Source organism: Mirounga leonina, unplaced genomic scaffold (genome assembly GCF_011800145.1).
Source record: "Mirounga leonina isolate KUSES-001 unplaced genomic scaffold, KU_Mleo_1.0 Mir_151, whole genome shotgun sequence".
Taxonomy (NCBI): Eukaryota; Metazoa; Chordata; class Mammalia; order Carnivora; family Phocidae; genus Mirounga; species Mirounga leonina.
In genome coordinates this window covers 21688791-21699449 of record NW_023270377.1, presented here as the reverse complement: position 1 = coordinate 21699449, position 10659 = coordinate 21688791, and the positions used below count along the sequence as shown (strand labels likewise).

At 36.4% G+C, this 10659-nt stretch overlaps 1 protein-coding gene across 1 annotated transcript; it reads left to right on the top strand.

Annotated features, from left to right (window-relative positions):
• Positions 1 to 2324: 2324 nt before the first annotated feature.
• MRPL36 (mitochondrial ribosomal protein L36) lies at positions 2325 to 2658 on the top strand. The gene is given in 2 exon segments (XM_035006601.1): positions 2325 to 2417; positions 2419 to 2658. Coding segments are annotated over 2 exon segments (333 nt in total).
• Positions 2659 to 10659: the final 8001 nt, after the last annotated feature.

The following is a 10659-nucleotide window of genomic DNA, read 5'->3' as shown; positions in this document are numbered from 1 at the left end:
CCATTGGACATTCTTTCCTGCTTTGTCGAAGATCAATTGGCCATAGAGTTGAGGGTCCATTTCTGGGCTCTCTATTCTGTTCCATTGATCTATGTGTCTGTTTTTGTGCCAGTACCATACTGTCTTGATGATGACAGCTTTGTAATAGAGCATGAAGTCAGGAATTGTGATGCTGCCAGCTTTGCTTTTCTTTTTCAACATTCCTCTGGCTATTCGGGGTCTTTTCTGGTTCCATACAAATTTTAGGATTATTTGCTCCATTTCTTTGAAAAAAGTAGATGGTATTTTGATAGGGATTGCATTAAATGTGTAGATTGCTCTAGGTAGCATAGACATCTTCACAATACTTGTTCTTCCAATCCATGAGCATGGATTTCCATTTCTTTGTATCTCCCTCAATTTCTTTCATGAGTATTCTGTAGTTTTCTGAGTACAGATTTTTTGCCTCTTTGGTTAGATTTATTCCCAGGTGTCTTATCGTTTTGGGTGCAATTGTAAATGGGATTGACTCCTTAATTTCTCTTTCTTCTGTCTTGTTGTTGGTGTATAGAAATGCCACTGATTTCTGTGCATTGATTTTATAACCTGCCACTTTACTGAATTCCTGTATGAGTTCTAGCAGTTTTGGGGTGGAGTCTTTTGGGTTTTCCACATAAAGTATCATATCATCTGCAAAGAGTGAGAGTTGGACTTCTTTGCTGATTCGGATGCTTTTTACTTCTTGTTGTCTGATTGCTAAGGCTAGGACTACTAGGACTATGTTGAATAGCAGTGGTGATAGTGGACATCCCTGCCGCATTCCTGACCTTAGGGAAAAGCTCTCAGTTTTTCCCCATTGAAAATGATATTCGCTGTAGGTTTTTCATAGATAGCTTTTATGATATTGAGGTAGGTAATCTCAGTCCCTACACTGTGAAGAGTTTTAATCAAGAAAGGATGCTGTACTTTGTCAAATGCTTTTTCTGCATTTATTGAGAGGATCATATGGTTCTTGTTCTTTCTTTTATTAATGTATTGTATCACATTGATTGATTTGCGGATGTTGGACCAACCTTGCAGCCCAGGGATAAATCCCACTTGGTCGTGGTGAATAATCCTTTTAATGTACTGCTGGATCCTATTTGCTAGTATTTTGGTGAGAATTTTTGCATTCATGTTCATCAGGGATACTGGTCTGTAACTCTCCTTTTTGATGGGGTCTTTGTCTGGTTCTGGATCAAGGTAATGGTGGCCTCATAAAATGAGTTTGGAAGTTTTCCTTCCATTCCTATTTTTTGGAACAATTTCAGAAGAATAGGTATTAATTCTCCTTTAAATGTTTGGTAGAATTCCCCTGGGAAGCCATCTGGCCCTGGGCTCTTGTTTGTTGGGAGATTTTTGATTACTGCTTCAATTTCCTTGCTGGTCATGGGTCTGTTCAGGTGTTCTGTTTCTTCCTGGTTCAGTTTTGGTAGTTGATACATCTCTAGGAATGCCTCCATTTCTTCTAGGTTATCTAATTTGCTGGTATACAGTTGTTCATAATATGTTCTTATAATTGTTTGTATTTCTTTGGTGTTGTTTGTGATCTCTCCTCTTTCATTCATGATTTTATTTGTTTGGGTCATTTCTCTTTTCTTTTTGATAAGTCTGGCCAGAGGTTTATCAATCTTATTAATTCTTTCAGAGAACAAGCTCCTAGTTTCGTTGATCTGTTCTACTGTTCTTTTGGTTTCTGTTTCATTGATTTCTGCTCAGATCTTTATTATTTCTCTTCTCCTGCTGGGTTTAGGCTTTATTTGCTGTTCTTTCTCCAGCTCCTTTGGGTATAGGGTTAGGTTGTATATTTGAGAACTTTCTTGTTTCTTGAGAAAAGCTTGTATTGCTATGTACTTTCCTCTTAGGGCTGCCTTTGCTGCATCCCAGAGATTTTGAACAGTTGTGTTTTCATTTTCATTTGTTTCTATGAATTTTTTTAATTCTACTTTAAATTTCCTAGTTGGTCCATTCATTCTTTAGTAGGATGCTCTTTAGCCTCCATGTATTTGAGTTCTTTCCAGCTTTCCTCTTGTGATTGAGTTCTAGTTTCAAAGCATTGTGGTCCAAAAATATGCAGGAAATGATCCCAATCTTTTGGTACCAGTTGAGACCTGATTTGTGACCCAGGATGAGATTTAGTCTGGAGAAATGTTGTTTTTTTTAAGTAGACACCACGAGCATAAAAACACAATTCAAATGAAGAAAATAAATTTTCAGGATTGTATTTATATACTTCTGTTGAGAAGGTGCATGAGAACTGTGCTGCCAGCCTTCCAGGACATCTTCTTCCCAAATTCAGCCACAACATGGCAACTGTGTTTGTAAGGAAAATGCCGGTATCTTCCCTGAACCCTCTGCTCCATCAAAGTCAGTGCCCAGTGAACCCCCCCAGGCTCTCCCACTCTCCTGCTGGGACCACTTTGCGCTGGAGGTCCTGTTGGTGCAAAGCCCAATGTGATGGTGGCTGCAGTGCCCTTGCTTCTCCCCAGCCACCTCCTGCTCAGCCTGCAGTTTATCCTGGAGTTCAAGACCAAGGGTGTCATCAAGGAGCACTGCAGGGACTGTTACTGGGTGAAGAGGTGTGGGCACTGGTTTATCTACTGTAAAACAAACCCAAAGCACAAGCAGAGACAGATGTAATTCCTTTCAGTGTAAAATAATGTGTAAAATTGCATCACTCCTTGAGGAATTTTACCACCTTACCAAAAGAAAAATAAAATTTAAACACTAAAAAAAAAAATTCTATTTACATAAAAATATTGCATAATTTTCTTTGTATCAAACATTGATTATATGTTAGTTGTATTTTACTTTTTATTTAATTTTACTGAGATTTACTCATTTTCTGCTTGGGACTCTCAGTAGTGCTGACAACCAAAGCAAAAAAACAAAACAACCAACTTTCTTTGGTGTAGTCTTTGGCAAATTATGACTTGGCAAACAACAATCAGAATATTATCTGAAGTCAGCTTTAAAGTTTTGTTAATTTTCCTTGCATGTAAATAACCACACAATGTTTCTTTCATTGATGTCACCAAACAAGTACCAGGCCCAAAAGAAAACAAACAAACAAAAAAACACACACACAAAAAACATGAATTGTGTTAAATGTCACCCATAAAGAAGATATTTATCACCATTGACTATATTTTCATTCAGTTTAAGTGTAAGACGGAGGATTTGCTTAGCAGATATATCAAATGGGGTTAAGCTTGGCTCCTTATAACAACAAAAATCTGAAATAGAAGTAGCTTATACAAGAAGATACAAGTTTATCTCACGTAAAAGAAATTCTGAGGTTGGCAGTCCTGAGCTGGTGTGGGCTCTCCACAATGTCATCAGGGAACTGGAGTCTTTTTGGCTTCCCACTCCATGATATCCGGGTGTGATCCTTGTCTTACAAGTCCATCCACTTAGAACAGTAAAATGAAAGAAGACAAGAAGGTTCTTATTCAGGGAACACTTCTTGTGACTGACCATTAGCATTTAATTGCACAGCTAACTGCAATGGACACTTGGAAATGTAGTCTTTTATTAGGCTAAAAGATTATAAATCTATACTAAGGAAGGAGGAGAGAATGAATTATAACAGGCAACAACTAAAAATCTCTGCTATTAAGAGTAGGTATAACAGGGCGCCTGGGTGGCTCAGTTGGTTAAGCGACTGCCTTCGGCTCAGGTCATGATCCTGGAGTCCCGGGATCAAGTCCCGCATTGGGCTCCCTGCTCAGCGGGGAGTCTGCTTCTCCCTCTGACCTTCCCCCCTCTCGTGTGCTCTCTCTCATTCTCTCTCTCAAATAAATAAATAAAATCTTTAAAAAAAAAGAGTAGGTATAACAATGATCAAAATTTCTGTCAGCCCACCCAGTCTAACCAAACAATGAGCATAAACAATGTAAGTTTTTTAGGTGCCTGGGTGGCTCAGTCAGTTAGGTGTCTGCTAGGCATCTACCTTCAGCTGGGGTCATAATCCTGGGGTCCTGGGATTGAGCCCCTGTTGGGCTCTCTGCTCCGTAGAAAGCCTACTTCTCCCTCTCCTTCTGCCTGCCATTCCCCCTGCTGGTGCCCTCTCTCTGTCAAATAAATAAATAAAATCTTAAAAAAAAAAGTAAGTTTTTTCTTCTGTTTCTGTGCTGATGATAATTATTCTGCAGCCTTTACACATATTTTTCCAAAGCTATGTGCCAGATCAAAAAGTCACAATGTTTGTTTGTTTAGAGAGCACAAGTGGGGGGAGGGGTAGAGGGAGAGAGAGAGAATCTCAAGCAGACTCCATGCTGAGTGTGGAGCCTGGTGGCAGGGCTGAGATCATGAGGTGGGCCAAAATCAAGAGTCAGATGCTTAACCAACTGAACTACTCAGGTGTCCCCCCAAAATCATAATGTTCTATGTATACAGTGAACTCTGTTTTGAATCAATAAGCAATGAAGAAGGATGTTTAGCAAAAGCAAGTAATCTAAGAAACAGCAGAATCTGAAACAATGTTTAGGATACCATGACAATTTCTCACCAAACATGGAGAACTGTCTCCCCACAATGGGTTAAAGATGGCTATAAATTCTTCAATCTTTCCTTTCATTGAGATGTGGGCTTTATTTCCCCTCCCCTGGATCTGAACTGACCGTGCAATATGCTTCAATCAATAGAATGCAGAATGCAGAATGATAATGTTTAACTACTGAGACCAGGCTTCAAGAGATTTTGCTTCAAGAGCACTTTCTTTCTTCACTGCTTAAAATACTATTCTCTTTTGGAAGTCAGTTGGCATGTTCTTAGAAGTCTAAACCAAATCTAAGTTGAGAGGCCACATGGAGAAGAACAAAGAGACAAGGGGCTTGTGTAGCCAATACCAACTGCCAGTCACATGAGCAGTATGTATTAAAGGACTCAACCCAGTCAAATCTACAGATGTCTGGAATCTCAGCTGATACCATGCTGCCATTCATCCAAGTGAATCTAATCAAGCCACAGCCTCATGAAATATGACCCATTTTTTAAACCAATACATTTTGTTATGGTGATACATAACTGACACACATACACCCTCCCATGTTAGATAAGTGGTAAAATACAATTTGGTTTTGTCTTAGATTTTAAAATTTTGTTGCCTTTTAAAATGATTCTTAAACTTGTTTAGTCAGGAAAACTTATCCTCATGAATCAAAAACTATGTCTTCTCATCTTTAATTCTATAGAGTCTACATATGACTAGTAGTAGACCTGATCACCAGGTAAATATTTACTTAAGATGCAATGCTTTTTGACAGATACACATTTATAATATCAAAAGTAAATAGGGTGTAAAGACTTTTTGATAAGTAGTGTAAAAATCTCAATGAAAGACTTAATTCTTTTGGAAAGTATTTTGAGCATTTTGAGGAGAATGATGTTTATAGATGGAATGTTTTCCTTCAATAAAGAATCACCAAATAAGAAGAAAGAAAGAAAGAAGAAAAAGAAAGAAAGAAAGAAAGAAAGAAAGAAAGAAAGAAAGAAAGAAAGAGAGAGAGAGAGAAAGAAAGAAAGAAAGAAAGAAAGAAAGAAAGAAAGAAAGAAAGAAAGAAAGAAAGAAAGAAAGAAAGAAAGAAATGGAAAGGTAGATTTGACTAGGTTGATAGCAGAACCTACAACTGCTGACTTGAAAAGGAAACTGTAAATTTATTTTATGTGGTATTAGAAATTACAGAATATTGTAAAGGACAGAGACACAAAGCGTGGTTATTGCCAAAAAGAGCATTTGCAAAAACAGTGCTCCCAAGAATATATATTTCCTTCCCATGTGTCTTCTGATTCACATCTGCTTAGTGCACTCGGAAGAAAGAAAAAGAGAGAGAGAAAGAAAGAAAAGAAAGAAAGAAAGAAGAAAGAAAGAAAGAAAGGAAAGAAAGGAAAGAAAGGAAAGAAAGGAAAGAAAGGAAAGAAGGAAAGAAAGGAAAGAAAGGAAAGAAAGGAAAGAAAGGAAAGAAAGGAAAGAAAGGAAAGGAAAGAAAGGAAAGAAAGGAAAGAAAGGAAAGAAAGGAAAGAAAGGAAAGAAAGGAAAGAAAGGAAAGAAAGGAAGGAAGGAAGGAAGGAAGGAAGGAAGGAAGGAAGGAAGGAAGGAGAACAAGGAAGGTAAAAAAGAAAAACATTCTTGGTCATCACTTACCATCTCTTTGTTAGTCATATTGAACTGACCTTTGATTTCTGACTACTCTTCAGAACATATTTCCTGAAATGTTATATAGAGTTTTGCAAGTTCACAAGTTCAGAGCTAAGTTCTGATTTCACATATTTTTATTACACTGTAAAGAACAAAACTTCAGACTACAGACATATTTTAGATCCCTTTTATGTGATTACTTTGTGAACTTAATAGTCTATACCACTTAATTCCCCTTTCTAATCTTTGAAGGAGATACTGAATCCCCATTCATGACTGAGAATCCAATGTAAAGATTAATCTTGATTGCAGTTTATGATTCTCCTATACCACTAAGATTATATAATTATGACTAGCTCAAGAAAATATCCTTTATATTCTGTCATAAAAAATTATGAGGCTTAGAAATAAAACATTTTCATTGAATAATATCTCCTTATTTAAAAATGTAAATAACATTTTTCAAGAAATAACTCACTACCTTATAATCATGTGAAGGAAGGATAATAAATAATCTAAGCTATTATCAGAACTGCATCATAGTTGTATTTTGGTGTACAGCAAAAATATTCCATAATTTTAATAGAGTAGAAGGCATTAATTAAAGATATCATTCATTTGATTTACCTTTGATTACATGACATCTATAAAATATTTCAAATTTAGATAGGTTGTAAATATTCTGACAATAATACTACAATTATTGCAAATCTGTATCTTGGAACTGGAGAGCTTCTGGAGATGCCATTCATCTCTAAAATATCAGTTTTATTTGATGTCAAAAACCCTTCCCATTTCCTTTGACAGCCAGTAACTTCGTCTGCCTTGGTCAAGTACATCTATCAGCTATTTCCCCCCTTAGAAAAGCTAGTATATTGTCAGAAGCCTCCTAAATTATAATTCCTTATATCTCTATATAGGTCTCTATAGAGGACCTAACAATTTACACATGCATTATTACTTGATATACAAAGCAACTGGGATAGTAAAAGACTATTATTTTTTTGACATAGATCAAAAAAACAAGACTCTGAAAGGCCTTGTCCTGGTTGACAGTAAGTGGCCCAGTGGGAACTTAACCCAGAACTTCAACTCCTGGTCTAATGCTCTTGCTACTACATCATGCTGCTTCAAACCACAAAATATACTTTAACTTGAGGGATTGATAGCAGAACCTACAACTGCTGACTTGAAGAGGAAACTGTAAATTTATTTTATGTGGTATTAGAAATTACAGAATATTGTAAAGGACAGAGACACAAAGCGTGGTTATTGCCAAAAAGAGCCTTTGCAAAAACAGTGCTCCCAAGAATATATATTTCCTTCCCATGTGTCTTCTGATTCACATCTGCTTAGTGCACTCGGAAAAAATTAAATTTTTTACTACCACCTCCTCTGCAGAACCAAGATTGCTACAGAGGAGCAAAACACATGCTATTCTTTCGCATGAATCAAAAACATTACTAAATTCTGATTGGAGAGTCACCATGGTTGGCAATGATATACAAGGCAAAAGGAACCCCTCGTTGTTAAGAAAAAAGGTTTTCAATGTTATGCTCTTAATATATAAAATAAACATAAATATTTGGCAAAATGTTCTATTTGAACCTTGTATCAGAAATACTTAAATTTGTTCTGATAGAGACAGAAATGCTTGACATCTTCAGTTGTGGATATAAGAGTGTGCTCTGATATAACAGTGGCAGTCACCAATCTTATTATCAGGAGATGGGTGATTTAATTTAATACATCCTTGACTTTTATGTGGCAGAAATATGTAGCAAAGCTCCAAGAAATTGAGAAACATTGTACTGGCCCAACCATGCCTAGCAGTGATTTGAAATTAGGTAGAGCAGAATCCTTCAAGCCATAGAGTACATCTACATAAATATCAGGAGCTTCTGTATGATTGCATCAGCTCTTATCTTTATAATAGCAAAAACCCAGCAGCTGAAGCCAGCAAACTCCATCAATGCCACAGTGAAACTGGCTGTACTCATAATGCAAAAAACAAATATGCCTATCTTCCTCCAAGGGTGATGACAACTCAAGCCTGTAACATTAAAAACTTGGTTCTGGATTTTTGGCAAAATCCAGACAGCCCAGCACTTAAATATTTCTCCAAATTTTTTAATGTTCTTTTTTCACCAGATGGGACAGATTTGCCTCTTTTATATATTCTTTATTACTAGTATATTTTACCTAATAAGCAAGAATCTTCTATGAAATGACCTATATTATGAAAGGGTAAAAATGAATTTTATCAGATCAGAGGCAAAAGAAATGTATACAGGACACTGTCCTCTCTTGAATGCAGACATATTAAAATCACATTACTTTCATATTTTAAAGCAGATAGGGGAAAAACCATAGTCACCTTTTTCAGCCAGGCCATTTCCCAGCATTATAAGAAATTTGCCATTAGCAGTGAACCTGGACATTATTCTACATGGGTTATATTTCTATCTGTTTCATCCATCTTGCATTGGAACTCTTGAAGATTCCTTTATTACTTAACCTCTTTTAAAATGGGACAAAAATACTACTGAGGAAATGAAGGCTGTTGTGAGAATTATTTAGTACATATGAAGCAATGAAAATGGTGTCTGGTCATGGTAGGGCATGCAGCAAGAAAGAATTCACTGCTATGATCACTACATAGTCCTAGCTTTAAGGAGGTTATATAGGGCGCCTGGGTGGCTCAGATGGTTAAGCGTCTGCCTTCGGCTCAGGTCATGATCCCAGGGTCCTGGGATCGAGTCCCGCAGCAGGCTCCCTGCTCCTTGGGAGTCTGCTTCTCCCTCTGCCTCTCTCTCTCTGTCTCTCATGAATAAATAAATAAAATCTTTTAAAAAAATTAAAAATTAAAAAAATTTAAAAAAATTTTTTAAAAAGGAGGTTATATAAATTAAATCACAATTTCTGTAATAAGAGCCAAAGGATTATTGATTTTCACCAGTAACAAAATAAAAATTTTGGCAATTGTTTGATAGCTACATCGAGTAAATGTTGCAGTAAAAGCCAAAATCTGGGGAAGAGGGTAGAGGAGAAAGAAAACCAATAATTTATAGGACAAATTTTTTTTTTTAAAAGTAGTATTCCATCTACTGAAGTAGGGGAACTTCTGATGGCTTTACAAAAGTAGACAATTCCAAGAGTCCTGTGAAACATATTTTCCTCTTGGATGACAAAGCTAGAAAATAACTGGAGAGTACTGAAGATCAGATATTCAGACTGAACACCACTGAACAGACAAGGGGTACAAATACAGAGCAAAGCAGGAGAATGGTAGTATCAAGGTAAATGGAAGTCTGGCAGAAGCAAAAAAAAAAAAGAAAAAGGTAAGTAAAGGACAACACAATCAGTCTTCTGTTCAATATATAGGAAAAAGATGGAGGCAATGAAACAGCGGAACCTGGGGGAAAAAAAGGTCAACCATAAAACAGACTCTTAACTATGGAGAACAAACTGAGGGTTGCTGAAGGGGGGTGGGCGGGGGATGGGTTAAATTGGTGATGGGAATTAAGGAGGGCACTTGTGATGAGCACTCAGTGTTGTATGTAAATGATGAATCTCTGAATTCTACCCCTGAAACTAATATTACACTATGTGTTAACTAACTGGAATTTAAAGAAAAAAGGAGAGATCGAAGCAAATAATTTACAATAAGAAAAAAAAAAAAAAACTATTAAAAATATCTGGTGACAGAATGGCAAGAAGAAAACACCCAGATATAAAATGGAGAAAAAGGAAAATCTGATAATCGGCGGGGGGAGAGGGGTACTCTGAGCTCCAGTTGTATAGTATTTTTGCTTACATGTGATGCAATGTTTTAAACTAGACAACTGAAGCAGTATGCTATTTTTAGAGATCCTGAAGATCACCTACAAATGGAAATGATTTATAAAGGATCAAAATTTTGGAAAAGGTTCAAAACAAAAGGAGGAAATGGCACAGGATCAAGATTCTAATTCAAGATTTCCTGACACTCAGCACATGCTGACAATTTTAGTAGGGATGGTCCCATTAAAGACAAGTTTAACTCTTAAATTCCTCTTTTTTGTTCTATGGATTCCTTTCCCTCAAAAATTATCATATGATATTTAAGATATTCCACAGAGGTAACCACCTGAATATGATATTTCCATAGATTATTTACTACCCAAAGTAGGCTCAGTGGCTTATTGTATAGATGAAAAGGCACAAGATGACAAACTTATCTTTTAGTGAACAGGCTTATCTTACCTGCCAATTTTCTTTTTTAAGAGGTATAATTGACATACATTATATTAATTTTAGATGCACATGATGATTTGATACACACATACACACACACACACTGAGAAATGATTACCACAATGAATCTAGTTACCATCCGTCTTCATATGGTTATATACTTTTTTTCTTGTAATGAGAATTTTTAAGATTCTCTCTTGGTGACTTATAAATATGTACTACAGTATTATTGACTATAGTCACCATGTTGTACATTACAACCCCAT